Raw genomic sequence first — 23,074 nt, 5'->3', positions numbered from 1 at the left:
AAAGGAGAAGTTGAAGAGATAGTAATTTTAAAAACACTTTGGATCAAAAGTTAGTGAACTCTTAAGTAACATGGAGCAGGTCTTAACAAAGACTATTCTGTGTACATACTTTTCTGTTTGTGGATCTCTCTTTTGTGGCTGTGTAAACGTCTCTCCCCTTTGGGACTTAATTACATAGCCTCCTTCTAACAGCTACAATTACTTACATATAAAAGTAATATCGGGAGAGTATTTCATATATTTATAGCTATCTTTTAAAACAACAGCTGGCTACCAGAGCCAGTGTGATATGATCAGCAATTGCTCTCCAAAACAGAATTTGAAAGTCTATTTTAAAAGCTAATTGGCATATCTTTTAGTCTGGGGTAGTATTTCTGTTCCTCCTCGTGCTTCCAAAGTAGTGCCTAAGAAAGGAGGCCTTTGGGATTGGCTTTCATTGCCAGGTGGCCTTGTGGGGATAGAGGAGTAGAGGAGAGAGAATAGCCTGGGCTCTGCTTCTCCTTTAAAAGACGACAGCGGAATGGGCAAGTTGCAGTTGCGTTGGAGTGATCATCTAGCTAATTTAGCCAGTTGCATAAAAATCTCTCTGAAGGGTTGTCCATTGCAGAAATGGTATAGTTTACCGTGGACTGGGTTAAGCTGAGTGCCTCCCTAGTGAATATCTGGCTTTGTGAAATCATTGCAGATTCAGCTCTCCCACGCTGAGGTTTTGGTAGTGCACTTGTCAGTTTGTCAAGTGTTTCTAACTCACAGGACTCTGGTGAGGCCATTTTTCATGGGGAATCTTCCCACTGAAGGAGTGGGACATGGTTTCTGAGACCCCTCAACTCTTTAAGTATGAAAACTTAAGAAAGATTATTTGTAGAAAAAGTGTTAGATCCTTAAGCTGAACAGTAACTGAAATGATTTACTATGCAGAAAAAAATCATTTTTTATTATGCTAGCGACCACCATCATCTCGTTGGTGTTTTATGGCTTAGGACTCTGTGCACGCACACCACAAGCTCTGTGTCTATGTGGATACGTTAATGCTCTCTAATAGGCAGCGCTGTGGCTCAGGCTTCCTACAGAAAGAAGGATTTTTAAATTTTTTTTTCAGTCCCCTTGAAAATATTTTACGATACAGAGGAGGTGTTGGAGACACAAATTGCAGTTTTTAAGTAGTTTTTTGGAGACTCTGAGAACAGTATAAACATCTTTCTTCTGAGGCAGAGAAGGCTTTTGACAGAGTTTGCAGTATCTCCTGCTGGGACCTGATACTATGATTGTGATACATGAAAATAAAATAAATTGGGAAGTTTAAAATTATTATTTTAAGTAAACAGAAATTGAGCTTACTTCTAGTGGATCATCACCTTTCCAGATCCCTCAAAGTTGCCACTGTTCAGCTTGTTAAACTTTTATTATTCTGAACTATTTTCTGATATGTAAGTATATCTGTGGCACATGTAAATTTTTGTTTTTCAGTGAAATACTTCAGAAAATAGCATTCTTTGCAATATCTTGCAGAGGAAGGATCTTCAGTAGCTCATCTAGATTTTATTCTGGTTATATTCTTCTTCTTCTTCTTCTTCAAGAGAATTTACTGACTTTGCCGTTGATGGCTGCAACAGTATTCCTCAATATTCGTCATTTAAATGCAATTTTAAACAGAGGACATTATGGGCAGTGATGCTTTTGAATTTGTATTTCTTTCTGCCATGTTTCCCCATCTGTTGAACAAAATGAATTCTCTAGGCCTCTCCTTTCAAGTCCTCTTGACATTGCAGTTCAGCGTTATTCAGTCCTTGGCTTTGTTTCCTTTCTGTCCTTTGACAGTTCTGTATTTTTCTGTTTGCTTAGCATATTGAACTGCAGTTGCAAATCTAAGCACAGTTTGTGAAACAAAATATTTTCAGACTGGCTTACCCATGTTAATGTTTTGAAACCATTTTGTTGCATTTTTGACATTCAATGAGAGTGGCTAAAATAAATATAGTCTGTGGCTGTTAACCAAAGATTTTCTACCTATTGTGACTAGTGTCTTGTTTGCATTTGAAAAAGTATTTAGGCTGAATCCTGTGAGAATTATATAGTGTTCTGCATAATTGCTTTTAACATTTTCAATAACTAACAAAAAGATGAATGCAGAATGAAAATAACTGCTTTTGAAACACAAAAAGTCCCCTTTGATGAAATTTCACACTATGGTTGTTTGTTTCTAAAAGCCTCTATTTCATTCAAACCAAACTTGCATTACTTAGATCACCATAATTTTTCTTTAGTATGTAGCAGAACTTTTTGGATCTTGGCCCCTTTAAAAGAAATATAAAAAAAAAAAAAATCAAACAACAATATTTTGTGTTACTCTAATTTAAGTTTGGTGTTTTTTTGGTTATTTTTTTCTTCACCACGTTCTAACTTATTAAGCCATCTTTTGCAGTCATAGAATCACTGAATAGCTGAGGTTGGCAGGGATGTCTAGAGGTCTGTGGTCCAATCCCCCTGCTCGAAGCAGGCTCAACTAGAACAGGTTGCTTAGGGCTTTGTACATTTGGGTTTTGATCATCTGTCAGGGTAGAGGCTCCACAGCTTCTCTGGACAGCCTGATCAAGAGTTTGTCCATCCTCACAGCTTTTAAAGCAAAAACCACCACCCACCCACCCCCCAACACACACACACAAAAAAAAAAAGGTATTTTGTCTTATGTTTAAGTTGAATTTCCTGTGCCCATGACCTCTAATCCTACCATTGGGCACCAATGAGAAGAGTCAAGTTCTCTTCCTTCTTGATATCCCTGCCCTTCCCTGCTTAAGTATTTATGCATGTGGATAAGATCCCCCTGAGCCTTCTCCTCTCCAGGCTGAAGAGCCCCAGCTCTCTCAGCCTCTCCTTGTATGACAGATGCCCCCAGTCCCCAGTCATCTTCATGGCCTGTCCCTGAATTCTCTCTCTCCAGTAAGTCCATGTCTCTCTTGTACTGGGGAGCATGGCACTCTACACAGCACCTCAGATGTGTCCCACCAGCGTGTCTCGACCTACTGGTAACGCTCTGTCTAATGCAGCCCAGGAGGCTTTTGGCCTTCTTTGCTGCAGGGATACATGCTGGCTCATGGTCTACTTGGTGTCCACCAGAATCCCCAAGGTCTTCTGCAGAATTTCTTTCCAGCCAGTCAGCCCCAGCATGTGCTGGTGCCTGGGGTTATTCCTCCCCAGGGGCAGGACTTTGCATTTCCCTTTGCTGAACTTTGAGATTCCTGTCAGCCCATTTCTCAGCCAGTTGAAGTCCCTCTGGATGTCAACACAAACCTCTGGTGTATCAGCCACTTCTCCTGGTTTTGTATCATTGCAAATTGCTGCGAGTGCACTCTGTCCCACCATCCAGCTCATTAATGAAGATGACAGAAGAGTATTGGACCCAGTATTGACGCCTGGGGCACACCGCTACTGACTGACCTCCAGATGGATTTTGTGCTGCTGATCCTGCACAGCTCATCATCACTGTGACAATGAAGTCAGTTTGGTTAGTATTAATCTTGATGAACTCTTTTTTTTTTTTTCTCCAGCTATAATTTAGGTTTGTAAATATAATCTAGTTATGAAGGCATTTTGGCAGTCAGTGAAATATAGGTACCACCAAGTGATTCAATGATTCATCTTTTCCTCAAACGGGGCTGTTTCGCTTTGGGGCTGTGTTGAGAGTAAATAGGGAATGCTGTCCCAAGGGTTTATCCTCGTCAGAGAAGAAGCAGTAATGGAAAGAATTGACTTGTCCAGCCCACATCAGGGGGTCCTTCAGCTGAGTGAGCAGTGGAACCGCAGCCTCCTGCCTCCAGCTCCTATGTATTGCTCATGACACTGTGCACATTCTCTTCCTTGTTAGAGAATCGATTGTGGTGGATCTGTCCCCCTGCTTCCCAAATTGTTTCCCATGTACAAAACCCACTTGAAGTTTATAACTTCCTCCTTGGCACAGAGCACTTTTTCTGCCTGTTTAAACAGGGTGTGAGTTTAGTTCTTGGCTACTTTAAAAGAACAAGCCACACTTAGATATAAAAGTTGCAAGTGCTGTGTTGCTGAAATATTAGCTTTGGCTTGCAGAATCCTGCCATATGATGTTAGAAGCCCTAGAAAGAGGAGAAATTCACCCTAGCTCTGTCTTGTGTAGCTTGATCTAAAAGCCACAAGCTTTATTTTCTAAATTTATTATTCTTAAACAGCTGAGGGTTTTAGTTTTGTTTGAATTATTTGCCATCTTTTGCATTTGAACACAGTGCATGATCTCAAGTTGTTAGATGCCAGAGGCTGCTTCTGAGAAGGCATGGCTGTCTTTCACCTCAAATATCTAACCACTCCTGTTTTTATTGTTCCTCTTGCTGTGCTATGGAAAAGATTTTTTGAAGCCGGCCTGAATTCATTGTTTCTTTGAGGACACATTGAAGAAGTTATGCTAACAACAGGCTTGCTAGTGTTAGCGTGGGCTTTAGAGACTCGACTGAGCAATGCACTGATGATGCCATTCCGTAGATACCTTGCAGTGTTATAGCTCCTAACTGCAGCACTAACACATAACGAAATGGGGATTTCTGTTTTGAGTTACCTTGATCTGATTCCCTGTCAGGTTATTATCTGGGCAGTGGTGTGAAATCATAAGCTGGATTTTTTTGGGGGGGAGACGGGGTGGGGATGACACACGGACAGATGATGGGATGTAGAGATGAACCTTGGAATAGTGTGAAGAAACATGCTGTCAGGCTTCTGTGTCTTCTTTCTTGCTGAGAAGTTGCCTTTCCATTACTTATTGTTGAGCTTGCTTTACGACACCTGTTTTCCATGTATATAAAAGTATGGCCATGCGCGTTAACATTTACCATGGTATCCACCTTGATTCTTGGTTAAATGCATATTTAAGTCCGGGGGTGTGTGTGTATATTCTCTCTCTCCCTCTTCCTCTCCCTGTCTTGCTGTATATGTGTGTGTATATGCACATATACATACACACATAAGTCAAAAAAGAAAGCAGTAAGCAATGCTGAGAAATCTGATTTCTTTGGGAAGCAAATGGGATGTGTAGTAGCTTCCTATTCAGGTTGTCCAAGACAAGGTTGGAAGTCTGATGTAGAAATAGTTTTGGGATTTAGAGAATATTACTGCATCGGCACAGTTGGGTTGGATCTGTCTTGGCCAGTTGAAATGTCATTTTGTTGTACCAGGTTTTACTTTCTTCACATCCATGTGGAAAGCCTCTGAAGACTAAACAATGCGTGTTTAAATACTTCGGTAGATTCTTGCGTGGTAAAACAAGGACTGGCATGTCCCATCCTCCTCCCTCTCCCCCACCCCAGCCCCTCACCCCCATGTGTGGCATGCTAAATTGTATTTTTCTTCCCCAGGTTGAGGAGAGAGTATTCTGGTAGAAAAGTCGTGAGAACTGGAAAAAATTACTTTTGTGGTTCTTGTGTCAAAATGGTGTAGTTGCTGCTAGTGAGCCTTTCAAAACTCTACCTGCTGGCTGTCCATGGCACCTCCATCATATTGGAGTTATTTAGAAATCTGTACTGTTATGCCCGAAACCATACACTTTTGAAACGTTAAGTACCTTAATACTCTTTCAGTAATTAAATATTGCACGTGCTACTTAGTCAATAGCTGTTGTGGCAGCAGTCATGTACAACAATGTAGTAGTGATGTTCTTGAACATGTCTGTGTTGGAACTGGCATAAAACCAAGGTTTCACCTAATGGAGCATAACGTACTTCCTCAATTGATTAGCTCCAAAATTCTTAACACATTGGTTTTAACATCAGTGCTTGGCTGTATGGGATGAAATGTGTTGAAAATTTGGATGCCATCAGTTCTGGATGACGATTTTCTGGTCAGAATATCATGTCTCTCATCACTGTAAGCTCTTGCTGCCTGCTAGCAATTATGGCCACTAAATAACTTTTTGCATCTCCAGTACCCTGCTAATGCTATTGCCTGTCATGTTGACATTTACATAATATTATTTGGCTTCAGGAATTGAAGGAGGCTGGTTTTCACATGCAGGAAGGGACTGCCTCTATCAAAATTTGATTTAACCTGTTGTTTCTTGGTGCAGCCAGCAGCTTCCAAAATTGTTGTGCCACACCATTGGCTGGGAGGACTTAATAAAAATGTCTTGTCATCTAATTGCAATAATTTATGAGTCTTTCAGGCAAATTCTTTCACAGGGTTTGAACTACTAGTCCTACACTTCCTCCAAAATTTAATATTTTTCTTCAAGCTCCCTAGAAAATGTCAATCAGGATCTTCTGTTCTTGAGCCCACCTACAATCAATTTCCTTCATATTATTTCACAAATTCTAAACAATCCTCAGCGAAAATTGAGAACAGCTCTTGGTAACCAACATGCTACAATAAAATACTAGTGTAATGTGTATCCCTTATAAATATTTTAATATATTAAAAAAAAAAAAAAAGACGGTTATTTCAGATACTCAGTTCTGGCTCTCATTAGGCATCAGCCAAGTATGGATCCACAGCCTCCACATGTGCAACACAAGCCTTCTACTTCATCTATAGAAATGTTTAGGTGGAGGGGTTGTTTAGTCATACGCTCAGAAACCTACATGTTAAGAATTTTTTGTGTTAGCACTGGGATAGTAAAAGTTGATTTTTCCCTCTTTAAAGAGCTCTCCGGTGATAAGTGATGTTGAATATGTCTGTCTCCTGTGTAGTGGCTGGATCTGTAGCTTGAGACCTATACCAGCAGGGAACTTGTCACTCTCAGATCTTTCTGTCTGCAGCTAAAGAGAGGTTAAGATTTTTATTGTGGCAGGGATTGCAAGCAAGAGGACTTGATTCCTTTGATCTGAGAGTCAGTGCTTGGCAAAGTGAACGGCTGACCCCGGATCTCATAGTGGATAGATGTTTTTTCACCTGTCTACTAGGTAGGATAGGTCTACTATCCTACTATCAAAATCTACTGGATTTTGACTTACTCGTACCTTGTGTGAATTAAAGTTACATTGCTCATGGCTTGAGGACTTGGCTGACAGCGATGAGGAGTGCATGTAGATGGTAGTACAGCAGAGGTCCAAATGAAACTACCCTTGGTTGGAGCTTTCATAGTGTTTAGTCATTGCTCTCTAAGCTGGTCGGATGGGATGTCTCTCTCTTTCTTGGTGTCACGGACAGTTAAATGACTACCTGCTCAGTGGGATGTGTTACGGAGAGGTGTCAGGTGGTGTTTTAAGAGTGTTGTAAGGGGTATACTGAAATGTCCTTGAGATACTGTGTTCATCTAGGTATTATACAAAGCTCCTAGTTATTGCTTTAAATGAGGGGTGAGAGTTAAGTGCTATTCTTACCAAAAAGAAAGAAGTTAATACAGCATTTTACAGCACCTGGGCTAGATAAAACTGGTAGATTTTGTAAAACTAATGTGAATTTTGGGGGTTGTGTGGGATCCTCTTTTCTTCCCTAAAGGAGCAGTAGATGTTAACTGCTTCAAGCCTTCGTGGAGCATGGGGAGATCTTGGTCTGCACAAATAGGCCCCCAATGGAAGAAGCTGTAAACTCGCAGCTGAAAACACGTTGGTCTTTTTTTTTCCCAAGTGCGCATAACACATTTGAAAGCTAGATACTTGTGTGAATTTGATTCAAAAGATGTGTTTATGGGGCTAGCTACCACGTTGTTCTTCTGTTTTGCCAAAAACTAGAACTTTTCTCAACTCATTCTCCCTGCCAAATGTTTAACAATATTATCCCTACATGATGGGCTGATGGAGGTCACAGGAAACAAATAGCTTGTGTAACTTTCGACTGAAGAAAGTCTGTAGCAGTGATGTTTCATGTAATGAATCCTGATTTACTATAAGGACAACTCAGGAAAATTGTTGTATGGGGGCTGTGTCTGCTTCAGTGTTCAGACCATATTTTGTGAGCTTGAAACTTAAGAACAGTGTGAGAGGTGCTTCAAAACAGACGTGTGAATATTTCATACCAGGGCATCGGAAAACCACTTGCTTCATTGTATCTGGAACAAGAAGATGAGCATTTTAGCTTTAAGTAAACTGTTGAAGTATGTCCCTCCTCTTCCACCTGCCCTTTGAATTTTTACTATGCAAACACTGAGTGGTACAAAATACCCAAACTTTGAAGCTTAAAAAAAAAGAAGAATCTTTTTCTGCTTTTCAAGGGGAGGTGGGGGATTTAAAAGCCCACAAGCCCCTTCTATGAAGTCATTATTGTTTTTCCTAACTTATTGAAAAGTTATTAACAAAAAGAGACTGACTTTCTTGTGATGCATACTGTATGACATTAATGATTTTCAAAGTGCAGTGATTGCTAAGTTGTTTCCATCTCAGTGTCTGTCCCCATTCTGCCTTCAAATTGTTGAATATGAAAATCTGTGTTAAATTTAAAAAGTAAAAATGACCGTGTAATTAATTAATCTTTAAACATTTCCAGATTTTTTCCAGATAATTTAATAACCTCTCCGAGTAATATAAAATTTCATAAAAATACATTAATCTGATTCACGTTTATGTGGAAAGGAATTAGATTTTTCAACACATATTTTTGTGTTGTTGTGTGCTTAATTTCTTTGTAACTTGTAACACTAAGGTAGAGATGTTGATAATATTTTGTAAAAAAAGAGCTTTTACCTGGTAATGTATCCTCACTAGAATAAACAAGCAAAAATTTATGGCCAGTAAAGAAACTTATGGAAATCTTACTAAACTTCTTAAAAATTAATTTGTTTTTTTAAAGGAGGTGCTTAGTTGCATATGAGGTTACTCTAACATATAGTTGGGTTTTGACCATGCTGATTCCTTTTCATGCCTATAACCCAACTTCACATTTTAGCAGCTGGAATGATACTCATTGGACAAAAAGTAAAGGCTTCAAGGTGCTGAAGTTCATGGGAATGCATTCCTAATAGAAAACATTTGATGCTTTCATTAGGCATTTGATGTTTATTAGGAAATGAGATAGCATCTTCTTCCTCTTTTACAAGGAAAGCAAGAATTAAGTTGCCCAGATAGCATTTTTAGTAGTATAGTTTACTGCTGTCATAACTGTGTAGGATGACTGAAACTTTTTTTACTGATAAATTTTAGTCTTGTATCAAATCCATTTTCAATAAACATAAAAATAGCGGAGCAGTAAACCAAATGCATGCTTAGGTATGGAAAATGTTTACCTGCCTAATAAGAGGAGATTGAGGATTAAGTGGTGAGTGTTTGTAAGATCCTGTGAAGATGGAGTTTTCTGTATAAAGGCCAAGAAAAGTACTCCAAATATATGGCAGAAGACCTTCAAAATATGTTGCAGTTTCTTCTGGCAGTTGATTCTTAAAGATCATCAGCAAAATAGTGAAATAATATTGCTTGATTTCAACTTTAATTTCAAGAAGCAGGTTTAAAATTAATTTCTGAATTAAAAAATGCTTTTAGAAGGCTCAAGTATTTTAATATTTCTGGAAGATAATATTTAGTGCTTTTATCCTTTGGAATGATGTTGCATACCTTAGAAGACAATTTTGCAAGTTACCTTGACAGTCCTGCCCATCCTCTTTAGACTCTTCTTGAGGCTCTTGTGTGTTTATTGAAAAACAGTACAACTTTCCATTATCTTGAGTTGCGTAGGGAATTGTGTGGTCAGTGAGATTGATTTACTTTGTCCAAAGGCTCATCTGAATGTTTACTCGTGTTAATAAAATGATGTGATAGCTTGGTTGGTTTGATTGCTTCCTAATTCAGTGGTTCTGTGCTTAGACCAGAGCCCAAAGCTTGCTGTCAGAAAACACTGGGCGAGTGCCAGCACATGTGCAGGAAGTGGTGTGCTTCCATTTGCTGCTTTCCCGTTGTCCCGTCACGCACATCCCCGCGCTCCCCATTCCCTTGTTTCACTCCTTTTCTCTGAAAACTTGTCCTCATCCTTCTTTGTTCCCACCAGCGACAGAGCTACCCTTTCCTGCCTTGCCCTGCTTTGGTAGGAGGCATGTCCTTGGGCTGGCCCATGTCTTGGAGCCACCTCTGTAAAGCTAGAAGGTAGTGATGGGCAGTTACTGCCTGCATTGGTGGGGTTTCCCAAACTCCAGGACACTTCTGCCTGTACTGCCAAGCCTCAACTCTGGTGGAGAACATGCATGGGCAACTGCTGTCTAAACTGGTAATAAATAACAGTCTGGACAGACAAGCTTACATTGTGGGTAAGTATCTTCAGACAGAAGCACTCCAAACATGTTGTTTTATTTTTATTATATTCCTGTTACTTTTCACTGTTCACCTACTGGTTGTGATACCTCCTCTGAGTGTCCCATGTTTTTTCTGTAGAGCTCAATTAATATCACACAGTGCTGTAGTAACACTAACACCGAGTTGTGATCCAGGTTAAAAATGAATGAGTTCACTGAGCATACACAATCAATAGTTACTTTAGAGTTTTCCCTCATCTGTTTCTCCCCTTCTTTCTCATAAAATGAAGGACTTTTTGCTTTAGAAAGCATTAAGACACTAGCAAAGACTCAGTTCCTGTGAAAGAGCATCTACTCATGGAAGATGGTTTGGCTTGCTTTTACTAGAGCAGTAGTGTCGGTGGCATAAATGGAGGTGATTGCTACAGATTTGCTTTCAATTTGTGCCATAGTTCTTAAAGAAAATGCAGATTTGTAAAGAGTGCTTTTCAGATGGTGTGTGGTTTTTCCACCACGGTTTCTAACTCATTAAAATATGAGAAATCCTTAAGAAAACCTTAATCCACTTCAGACAAATATATTCTGCCCTTTTTTTTTCATCCTTGAATTTAGCAATTAAAATGGAGTTGAATTAAGTCTTTTGACTGACTTTTGTTTTTGTGGTCTTATGATTGACTATGACTCTTGGACTTTTGCCTATTTTCAGGTGATTTTTTCCCATCCAGCTACTCACAGGCGCTGGTCTGCTTAGCTTCCAAGTTTAGAGGAGATCAGGTGCTTTCAGCCCAGTATAGCAAAAGTGCATAAAATAGAGTACTGTTTTGTAACCCTGACCTGATATTTCAGAGGAGGAAATGAATATTATTGAGGAAGGCAATATTTACTTTTATTTTTTTTCCCTCCCTGAATAGGAGAATTGTTGAGTTACTCAGCTTGTGCATTTGTCTTGGGAGAAGTGTGTGTGGGTTGAACATAGATAAAAATCTGCAAATATGTACATGCATATGTGTTGCACACTTAAGCTTAAGAAATATACTTCAGCAGTATGTAAAGGCTTTTTCAGATAAAACATTGCCTTTGCCGGAATTAACTGTGAATTGGTGTTTCTCTTTGCTCATCTTTTTTATTTGTATTTTTTAACCAGAATAAGTTGGTTGTGGTGCTAATTATATTTCTATCTTCACAATTGGAATTGTTATCAATAGATGCAGTCATTATGATTCATGGTTTTTTAGGCAATTAATTGAGATTGTGTGTGTGGAGGGAAACGAATTAATCTGTTGTCTCCATAATTCTCTGTGCTTAATTAAATTAAATAAATCAATTTTCCTTCTTTTCAAATGCATACGCTGGTTCCTTGAACTAGCATCTGCTTACTTGTTTTAGTCATTGAAGATACTGTCTGGAGCATACATGTGGTTTGGCAAAGCTTAATATGTATAGAAAAAACAGAATTTTTTGTGCTGCTAAAAAGTACCATGTAGTGTATAGCACTTGTTCAGTATGCATGCTACCACATGGTAGCACTTCAAAAGAGACAAATTATTGCCTTAAAAATACTACCCACATTAGTAGCAGTGCTATAAAAGGAATATTTTAGCTGTTTTTCAATATACTTTGACCAGAATAACTGAAATTTGCCATGTTCGTGTTGCCAGTTAAATCCAGGGAAGTGTTGTCACAGAGGCTGGTTTCTTCTGATGGACTTTTGTGTCCCGTGGAAAGTATGCCCAATCTTGAGTAAATTTGAGTTAGTGACAACCCTAAGTTTTAGTTCATCTGTCTTCTGGATGCCCAGGATTCTGCGATGAAACAACATTCATCCTCAGATACTCCAGAGTGTCTTTTTGAGGAGGCAGTTGTGGGTGAGGGAGCAGTAAAGTTCTGCCTTGTCCTCAAATCAGTGACTTGCCCTCATGAAGATGTGTAACTTCTGCTGTTTGCGTTCATAGTTTAAGACATATTTGTGAAACAGGAGTCAAGACAAACACTTAATTGTGAAATCCAGACTGAAGGCTATGCAGATGTTAGTGGTTCGTAGCACAGAGTTGGTTGTTACCTCCTTCGGTAGTGCTGCCCTTGTCCAGCTGGTGGATGCTGCCGCTGGCTGGGTGAGGAACGACGTAAAACCAGTCTACGGCATGTGGTACTGGATACGAAGTTCTTCCACTTCAGTGGGGCTTGGCTTTTTAGCAGATGTATTGGTTGCTTCTCTTAAAACCAGATTTCTTAAGGCGTATCAATTTAAAATATGTTTTGGAAATTAAGGCCTTGAGCATCTGAGGTGCCATCAAATGTATTGCCTCCAGCCCATCTTTCATCAGCTTCACATGTCATAATGTTTACCAGCAGTCTGAATGTGGCCGGGCTGAAACTTATCTCATCTGATGGTAACGATAACTACTTAAGGACTACATTTTGGCAACATGTACATTGATATGTGACTTCCTGAGAGCTGGATTTTAATAAGTGGTTTATAAAGAAATAAAAATAATACAGTTTTAGCGATAAATAAACTTGTATTATGTATCAAGTTGTGACAAGAACACTTGATTCGGAAGCGTTTTAGAAAAAAGCTGGTATTTCAACAGGGATGTGAACTTGTCAGTTGTTTGTAAACTCTGGTGTCTTAGATTTGTTTGCATTTTAAAATCATCACATGGACCTTTTTTTCCTTTTTTTCAGTGCCTCAGTTGACTTGACCTTTTCTTAAATTAGGTTTTCAAATAGTGAAGTTATTGAATGAGGATATTTTAAGGTATTTAGGGAACGTGGCTGAGTTGTCCCAGTGTTGAACAGTCATCACTTTAGTGTTCAGTTCTTGGCCTTGTCTCTGTCTCTGATTTATTATATAATTTTAGGTATGTTATTTTCTTTTTGGTAAGGTAGGGTATATACCTCGTATATGTTAAAGCTGAGATAAAGTTTCTAATGTTGCCAGTACTTTTTAGAAAAGGAAAAAGTATTTACGTTATTTTAGTATTTAATGTTTTACAAGAAGTTTGTTAAAACATCTTATAATTCAGGGGGAAAAAATACCCACCAAAGTACTGTAATAGGGTATACTGTTTTCAGTCAAGGGATTTTGTTAGTACAAATTCATGTGAGTCAGTCATATTCAAGGAAAACACCCATACTGTAGAGTTTTGCACTTTTTCTCATTTAGATAAGTTATAGTAACACTTTCTAGCAGCATTAATTCCCCCACCTCATTTATTTGCAAACTAGCTAAAAAATTGCCCTTTTAGAGGAAAGAGGTTTATTTAAATAATAGCAAAAGAGAGAATCTTCTGTTGTTAAAAAAAAAAAAAAAAAAAAAAATCCACCCCAGTGAGGTGCTGAGGAGATGCGTGATGGCTCAGGAGACTGAGGCTGTGCATTCCCGATGCAAGAAGCACACTGAGAAGTGTAAGCATGACTGCTGGCTTTCCTCATCATAAGGACACTCTTGAACAAGTAATTTGCTTAAAAATATAGGTACACTGTTTAAATGTCAGGGAGAGGGGAGAAGCATCCTGCTCTGCCTGTTCCCTTGCCCTTTTCCTTGCTCACCTCAGTTCTAGGAACTCACAGACTTAGTGGTGCTTTTTAGTGGCACCTTTGCGGCACGGCTTGGGAAGGACTGTGACTTGATACAGTGAACTCCTCGTTAGAAGATGTGTATGACTGCCCCGAGTCCTAGCAGATTGAGGACCGGGTAGAAGGAGAGAGAGCTCTTGCCTAGCCTGTGCTAAACTTCCAGGTAAAAAGATGATGTTCTATAAGTTGGGCAAAAGATGTAAAGAAACAGTGGTAACGATATCAACAAAAGCAACTTGGGGGCTGTTATCCATTTGTGCAAGTTGGCAGCTTGTTGGAGCTATCTAGCTACTAATACATGTTATAAAATATATATGTTTGGTTAAAAGAGTTTCCATTTCTCCCTGGTGGGGACTGCATCATGTTTTAATTTCTGCAGTTGTTTTCCCAAGGCAGAGATGTTAGCTATTGATGCTTTATTGGTTCTTTGAGATTTTTTCCGCTATTGCCTTCATTATCATCTAACTGCTAACAGTCGTGAGAGGAGGAATTGCTGACTTGAAATCTGGATGGTTTTCAGCAAGTCCTTTTGCCTCTAGACGATATCGCTTACACTCATGTTCAGTTACATATTGTTGGTTATACTGTGTTTAAGAAAATAAGTTGTCCTGGAACTTGGTTACCAGTTAACGTCTCAGATGAACACTTTTAAGAGCATGATAAACCTCTATTCAAGTTTGTAAAAGGTCTGGATGTTTTCTTAGGGTATTCCCTCTCTTTATCATTACACCTCTTACGGGGGACATTATCTGAATGGGTCAACAATATGATTTCGTAGGAATCTATATATAAGTATCTTTTCCCAGTCATTACATGACCACCTCTACTTTGACAGTGTCCTCAATTACAAGAGAGTTGCCACTGCAAGGAGCAGTCTAGCTCAGCTATTTAAAAATCCACATTTAACTTCATTCTCAAAACGTTTTATCTCTTTCAGCTGCTTTTGAAAATCCCTGTCTAGTTTTTCTTTTTCATTGCTTCATTTGGCTAGAAAGGATCTAACCGTAATTTCATGTTTTAGCATGTTGTAGCATGTCATGTCAAAAGCAAGTCTTGCTTTCCACACAGATATATCTTTGAAGATCTTCTTTTAAGCAAAATAGTTTATTCTAGCTACATTTAATAAATGGATCATGCTTTTTCAATTCAAAGTCGTGGTCACGGCAGGAATCTTTTAGTTTGTTCCAGGGGAAGTCTGTGTTGTAAAATTTAGAAACTTAACATGTTCCCCCCAACAAAATCTTGTAAGTTTAAGGACTGAGCTGCTTTGACAAGATAGATCTTAGGTTTGCTTTTGTGAGAACGTGGAGATGCTACCTGCTACAGCGTGGGGGCTGCTGTGGAAGGGGTGTGCTTGACAGTGGCCACTATTTCTGGAAGTTGTGCAATGAAAGCAGGGTTAAAATTTATTTCGATCTGGTAAGGGGGAAGGTTTTCATACTGAAGTCCAAGTAGCTCTCTGATCAGTTCTACTGGCTGGCTGTCCTGAAGAGCGTAGTGGCATCTTTAGGTTTGCCTTGGTTTAGAGACAGCCACGTGGTGCCGGCCCTGTCTTCGCCTGTGCTGCGGGGGGTCAGAGTCTAGCCTGGGTGGGTTTTGCTGTGTTAATTTTGGGGTGCTGTATTATCCTGGTGTCCTGGGTGAAACACAAGTGGCAAGTCATTTCTATCAAGATATTACAAAATAGAATGCAAGCACCAACACATGCGGATGGAAAAAGTCTGCAAGGGTTTATATAAACCCTTGTAGGTTAAAGTAGATTACTTTAAAAATACAGTCAGTAAGATATGGCAATTTAATGAAAAGAGTCAGCAGACTGCAGAATGTAGTTTGTGCTGTAAGGGTGATAAGTTGGAAAAATATTTGTCCAATCTTGAAAAATGTCTTCTCGTATCTTTAAAGAATATAGTTACTTTTTTTTTTCCTCTTGAAAGCATATGAAGTGGGTCTGAAAACGTAGCACGTTCTGTCCTCTAATTAATTTATGTTGCTTTCTTTTATAATGAATATCATATTTTCACGTGCGCAAAGAGAAGCCTTGAAAAAAAACAAACAAGAATGAATGCATAGGAGAGGGTTATTTTTCATCTTTTAAAATTTTTCAGCTGCAAAAAAACCTTAAGGGTTGTGTAGAATTGTTGCATTTGATTTCCTGTCAGTTGGCTGTGAGTGTTGGTTCATCTGATAATCACACTGAAATCTGTTTCCTTAAATTTAATCAGCAGGCACAGTGTCTGTCTGTTTAAAAAGTCTGATAAGTGATAAGGTGTGTTGATCTGCTCGATGGGATTATGGTAAACATTCCTGAATAGAATTCTGTTCCATCAAGGTAATCTGTTTGAATGAAGCATTTAGTAGAAACAGAATTTATGTGTTGGTACAATGAAACATTACAGCTGTTGGTGTAAAGAGCCTGACAAAAAATGTTCTCTACTGTCTAAGGTGACGTAATGTATATAAATATGTGTGTGTATTATGTATAATATTATACATACCTGCATACTTATGCATTATATACATCTGAAGAGAAGAAACAGTGTTGAAAAATTGCAGATAAATGCAGTCAAAACTATCTGACAGCTATAGCTGGTCCCCCAAACTCTAATACTGAAAATGTAGTTGTACGTTGTGAAAAAGACATAAATAGTTTATCTTCTGTTTCATATATTCATTAAATAATTATCCTTTTGATTCCAAAAGTTATCTAATCCTGGACAGTATTACAACTTGAATCGCAATATTTTTTTGTTACTAAATGGTAAAATGTTACTGCTTAATGAAACCCAGTAACAGAATTATTTTTTTTTTATGAATGAGCAAGGTAATACACACTGTAAATGATGTATAACAGTTTGTTGATCATTTTAGTAATTAACTGAAAAAGTCTGCTTACTCAGGCTAGTCTTACTCTCATTCTCTGGATTTTAATGAAGACAGTCCAGCAGTGAAGAAACAAACTTCTGTGCAGTTGCAAAAACGAACATAAAGTAAAATACAATTTACTCATTTAATACCAAGCTCTCTCTCGAAATAGTACAGATTGTGTAAGTTTGCTTTTTAAACATACTTTTTATTTAATCTAGTTCAGTACCAGATGGAAATGATGCGAAGCCTGCGCCACGTAAACATTGATCATCTTCACGTTGGCTGGTACCAGTCCACGTACTATGGCTCTTTTGTCACTCGTGCCCTCCTGGACTCCCAGTTCAGTTACCAGCACGCAATTGAGGAGTCTGTAGTTCTCATTTACGGTTAGTATGAGGTTTCCTTTATTATTCTTTTCCCCTCTTAATATTATTACTACTATTTTTGTATTCTGTCTTTTGCCTGTAAGAGTAGCCTGGCAGGCCTTTTCGAGTAAATACCAACCCTGTGTCTACGGCAGCCTCAGCAGCAGCTAAGTCTAGACAGGGTTTCCTTCTTTCTGTTTATTTTTCTTGCTATCAGAGCCCTGATGTGTACGTTTTGGAATGCTGGAGTAGCTGCTTCATTTTTATTCCTTCATCTCCCCTCCCTCGTGGAAGGGGCTGGTGGAACCCGACCAGATGTCTAACAAACCCCGCTTGCTGGCGTGTCTGGCTCTGTACGTGACTGACCAATCATCGCACGAATTGCCAAGGGTTTTTTATACCTCTGACAGAAGCATACAAAACCTGGACTGTTTCTTAGCACAAAGATTTTTTTCTTTTCTGCCTATTTAATGGTGTTTCCTCAAGCTCTCCAGACCAGATGTTCTGTGCTGTATCAGAACCGTAGGCAATTTAACAGCTTTATAGCCTCCCCCTCCCCAAACACTCACAGTTTGCCATATCTGGCAGACTTGCATATAGTTTCCAGCTGAGAAGTAAATGTAACGTCCTGAGTATCTGTCAGAAAAAATACTAATGAATACGATCAATCTTATGAGCTGCCCCAAAATTGTTTCAGTATGTTAACAATTGGATTACAGTAAAGAACAAGTTGTTAAAGTATACTTATATTGGCTGGAAACATTGCATCATCAGACCTTGATGAATTTTCCACTTGTTTCAGTCTATTTTGGTTTTCATTTTATCACCGATTGCTAAAAGTTTTACTGTGTTAAGTTTCAGACAACATGAATGTTAACACAGCTTTTACTCTCATGTTGGCATGCTTCAGCCGTTATCATGCTGCAAGTGTTAAGCTTCTTTGTCCTAGGAATGTAACAGTTTGTTTAGAAAATTTTCCCCTAAATTCAGTAGAATATGTCAAGGCAAAGCTTATCTTTTTATATACCGGTTACATTGTTATGCACGAGGCAGCAGGGCAGCTTGATCTGAATTAGCTTATTGCTACTCTAAAATTACAGGGGTTTTGTATAAAATGTAGTTTAATGAATATTTTAATTTACTGCATAATGACTGGAGGGAAAAATCTTTATTTAAATGAGGTAGCTCTTACATAAGTTCTGTGGATAATTCATATGAAAGAAAATAAAAATGTGAATTAGACCTTTAATGGGGAAATAATGGTGTGAGTAGAATGGGTCTAGATCCCCCCATGTTCTCCAAGTTAATTTTATTAATTAGTTTCACTGTACCTAGTTGGATGTATTTTACATTTCAGTATAATAGGTTTACTTCCACTATAGTGTCTTTTCTGTGTTGGTTGTCTTAATTTTTTTTAATAGGGCTGCTTAGTTATTTTCCTCCTGTTTATGTCATTCAGATTTTTATTTTTTTTTTAAAAAAGGTGGCAATCTGGAGTTAGTAACAATACGCTTCCTCCATTTTTAATTGTAGATCCCATTAAAACTGCGCAAGGGTCTTTGTCACTCAAGGCATATAGGCTGACTCCCAAACTGATGGAAGTTTGCAAAGAAAAAGACTTCTCTCCAGAAGCGTAAGTAACTTAAAAGAATGTTTTCATATAGGTTTTGCTGGATTATTTGGGAGGCAGAAGGGTACATGGGATGATGAAAGACTGTATTTTAAAATCTCTTGTGAGTGCTGGGGAAACTGGATATCTATGGGTAGCAATAGATGTGCATGGATACAGTGGGCTGAGAAGGCATGAAAGTCTGTCTTTGGGCGTCTAAATAAGGGCTGAAGTGGTGGAACATGAACTGGTTTTGGAGGTGGTCAGCAGACTGGCTGTAAGGACCGTGGTGAAGATAGCTGTATCCGGGAACAGAGTCAAAAATATATAAAAAGAAACGGAGAAGGGGAAATAGCTGGTCTGTCTTTAAGCTCTTTTTTTTCCAGAAGGAAAATTGAACAGGTATTCTGGAATAGCTGTTTTATGTATTTATTCCACACGATCTTGTGGAGTAAAGTAGGATAATTACTCTGTTTCAAAAGATTAGCCACTTGTAATAGATGTAGGCCTTCACTGTCATCTTTTTCCTCAAACAGCTCAGTGTTCAATGGCAAAAGCACAAGCACTTGTTAAACTTTCTTCATTGAGGAAAAATGGAATAAGTTCATTGCTTGGTGTCTAAACATAACTTTTCCATGATGGACAAATGAATCTGTGCGTAGTCAAAAAAAAGAAAAGGGGGGGGGGAGGGCGAAAGGCAAAAAGCAAAAGTTTTTCTTCCAAAACAGTATGCATACAAAGAAGTTAAGGATATATTTCCTTAGAAACTTACAGGTCATGCCTTTATTTCCAGATTTTATGAAAGGTATTACTGTCTACTTTTATAATAAAGCAATAACAATAGTTTTTATTTGTATATTGTAAAAATAAAAAATACACTGGAAGTTTATATTTTAATATCCACCATGGAATATAATTATTCCAAAACACACTGTTTTGTCAATCTAATTTTTGGTCAGTCAAATCTTAATTATTCAGCTATTGGGGTGATTGTTTTTCATTGTAATAGTTAAGATTTTAAGGGTATTTCAGTGTCATGTGGTAACTATCTGTTCGCTTCTATTTAAGAAACCCTAATGGCAGGGAAATCAGTAAAATATTTTGGAAGGGGCAGAGTTAATCCTGTCAGTACAGTCTTTTGCTGGAGGCTTTTTCATGTAAGTAATGTATTAGCAAGCAAAGCGGCTGCTTGACTTCTGAGAGTTTTTCCTAGAGCAGCTTTTCCTGGTCTTTGTAAACCTGAGGTTTTGCCATGCAAATGCTCTCTTACCAAAACTTGACTCTTATTTGATTGTAGAACTATGAAAATCAAGAGTTTTTACAAAATTGTTGTCGGAGCAACAATTCAACAAAATGAACAAGAGAGTTACTGGTTATATTAATAACTATTTTTTTTAAACTTTTTTTCACAGCTTGAAAAAAGCAAATATTGCTTATGAAAACATGTTTGAAGAAGTGCCCATTGTAATTAAAAATTCATACCTGATCAATGTGATGTTGTGGGAACTGGAAAAGAAATCCGCAGTAGCCGATAGACATGAATTGCTCAGTCTGGCTAGCAGGTAAGTACTTGTTACAATAATGGATGTATTTTTATTCGCTTTCCCAAACCACAGTTTAACACCTTGGGTGAAATCCCAGTCTCATTACAGTCCATGGAAGCTTTGCCTTGACTTTTAATGGGGTTAAGACTTTACCCTTCATGTTCTTTTGCTGAAGGAAAAACTGCATGGTAAAACTATAGCATTAGATTCAAGGACAAAATTCAGTCTGTAATCCGCATATACCTGTACTGCTTGAACTGTATAATCTTTTCAGTAGTGTATATTTCTTAAAGAAAATACTGGCATTCAGTACATTCAGGCAAATAGATCTGGAAATAAAAATTGGTTTTGTTAAATATTCATTTAGTAATTCTATAAATTATTTTAATAAAAAGTAAATCACATTTGTTCTACTTTGGTAGCAGAATGCATTTGAGGATAAAATAAAATAAAATAATAAAGCCTCTATCTGAGAAACTGGCAAAAGTGCTCAGACTGATTGTCATGACAGCCAGCGTTCATGATGCCAGAAGTTGTTTAAGGGCTTCTAGAATGATATTCTCATAACTTTATCTAAGAATAACTTTTTGTTCTTGTAGCACTTTGCCCTGAAAATACATTTGTGATAAGAAAGTAGGCATGACCTCTAGCAGTATGATCAGAAAATTTAGTGGTGCTTAAATCTTGCATAACACAGTACAGTAATTGGATTATTATTGGGCTGACCAAAATAACCAGATGCACAAAATCATGCAGTATCTTGTTGCATGTAGAAACTGGGACATATTCATTAATAGGTTTTTGGAGTGTAACACTTTGTTTTAACCTCAAGGTATTGTCTGCCAAGATTTTCATCCCTTCTGACTCTGACAACCAAGTTAGCTGAATACTAGTTGCCTCTTTTCTTCGCACACCCCCCATACTCCTGCCCCCCCATCATGTAAGGCTGTTGTTAGTGGATCCGTATTGCTAGTGGTCCATATGTTGCCTGAGTTAGTGGAAATTTTCCACTGTATTTTCTTTACTTGAGCTTATGTGGATGTATTGAGGGATCTGATAGCTTTTAGAGAAATTGGTCAAGAGAAGAACAGGTAAGGACTGAACTCTGCCAGGGGATTTACAAATGTCGCAAGAGATACTTAGTCAATAATTTTGACCAGTAAAGTTATGACTTTGCACCTTTAAATTAATGAAGTGAAGAATTTTTTGCTGAGATGTTCAGTCTGATTGACTTTGCAGGCTTTCTGTCAGGCTCTTTCCTTGGTCAAAGATCACAAAGCTTTTACCATCTGAGGAGAGAGTGGGCACTGAATGTGGGAGATGACAGTGATTCCTTATGAGCTCTGCCACTTCACTGTGAAAAGGAGGACCACGCTGAATATACAGCAGGTTTTCAGGTGGACTGACAGTGTTGCCGTTGATCGTTTCTATGGGTTTGCTCCTGTAAAGAGGGTTGGGATTATCCAGCACCCTGGATCCTCGCATGGGCTGCTGCTAGTTGCGCAGTACAATTCTGCAAATGGAAATTAATTTGAACAGGTCACAAAACACAGTTGAAGTTTTTCATCAGCTTTACGTCTTACATAGTGACTGTTCCGTACCATTGCCCTGACTCAAGATAAAAGATAAGAACTGTACAAATTAATTTCCTTTCTGGAATGATAGTGTTAATAGCCTGGTGCAGGACAGGTTTTTGTGTTGGTCCTCGCATCAGTAAATGAGATGAGATTGAACAAGAAAAACAGGAGCCCAAAAAAAAAAGGAAACTCCAGCATTTGTGTTTAGGAATCCTTCACAACAGGAAAAAAGGGAGGACTTTTTTTCTTAGAGAATCAAGGGTCTATTCAGTAGGTGTTTTCTTGGAGCAGTGTGGTGCTGTTCTTGATCATGACACAGGTGGAACGGGATTCTTGATAAACCTGGTTAAAAGTGCCTTTTCAATTGTGTTTCTTTGACCTTACACAGTTGCTCTTTTATATACTGGCAGCAATTTCTTGAGCTTATTGAAGTCTAAAATTTCCCACTAATGGGGAATTAATTCAACAGATTCATCAGTTTTCAGAGGTATTTCGGAATTATGTCTCTTGACTTTTCTGGCAGCATTCTTCTGGCTCACCCAGTCTATTTGAGGAACTTAAGGTGCTTAGTTTGGTTTGAAGGAGAGTGTTTTGGAAATTACCCAGATTGGGTTTATTCTGGAGGTTTTTATATGTGTCGTCTTTTAATATTTGATAGCTGCTTTTAGTTACCAGGTAGGTTACATTCAGTGATATTTTACATTGGTATAACTCAGCTAGCAAATTAAAACATTTTAATGCTCGTTTATTCAAGGTAGGGTGACTTATACTGCCTGCTGAAGTATTTAACTAGTTTTTACTTGAATGCAACTACGAAGATTTCTCTGTCAAAGAATATATTGCCTGAAGTAGGGGAGTTCAAACCCCCACTATTCTGGAATTTTATTTTCACTTTGCATTTCCTTTTTTTGTCTATGAGTAGTTGCGGCTAAAACATTTCAGATATCAACTTTTAATTTTGGTGCGTGTCCTCCTCACTTAACTTTGCTGTTGTATTTGCGGGAAATGTTTTGTGTTTTTTTTTTTTTTTTTGGGGGGGGGGGGGGAGCGTTGGTTCAGCTCTTGGGGGTTTTATTTGGGTCCTTTGGGAGCACCTCTGAACCTCTTTAAATCTTCTGAAGCAATGGTTTGGCAATGAAATTATTTACCCGTATTTCTCCTCTGGAGAGTTTGTTTCATCAAGATTCTTACATGTTCAGCCACCCACCTTGTCTGAGTTTGAAGCTGTACCTATTTGAGGTACTTTGTCTGCACCTTAATATCTTCCTCCTTTTGAAGTACATTTTTGATAATTGTATAGAGTAGTTTACTTTTTGGGGCATAAATTTATGTTTCTCTTGTGAAATCTGAATTGACGGGAATATTCTAGG

The 23,074-nt window shown here is 38.3% G+C and overlaps 1 protein-coding gene across 1 annotated transcript in view; it reads left to right on the top strand.

Annotated features, from left to right (window-relative positions):
• The window catches only part of EIF3H (eukaryotic translation initiation factor 3, subunit H), a 72,243-nt gene that overhangs the window by 38,052 nt on the left and 11,117 nt on the right, over window positions 1-23,074 (top strand). Inside the window, exons 3-5 of the mRNA XM_009881024.1 lie at window positions 16,828-16,995; window positions 18,508-18,607; window positions 19,996-20,145. Of these exons, the coding sequence (XP_009879326.1) occupies window positions 16,828-16,995; window positions 18,508-18,607; window positions 19,996-20,145 (418 nt within the window). The remainder of the gene's footprint in view (window positions 1-16,827; window positions 16,996-18,507; window positions 18,608-19,995; window positions 20,146-23,074) is intronic.

The sequence above is a fragment of the Charadrius vociferus genome, unplaced genomic scaffold (genome assembly GCF_000708025.1).
Source record: "Charadrius vociferus isolate BGI_N301 unplaced genomic scaffold, ASM70802v2 scaffold2, whole genome shotgun sequence".
In the NCBI taxonomy this organism is placed as follows: Eukaryota; Metazoa; Chordata; class Aves; order Charadriiformes; family Charadriidae; genus Charadrius; species Charadrius vociferus.
Note: the sequence above shows the minus strand (reverse complement) of the source record. Positions and strands in the feature narration are given on the sequence as shown.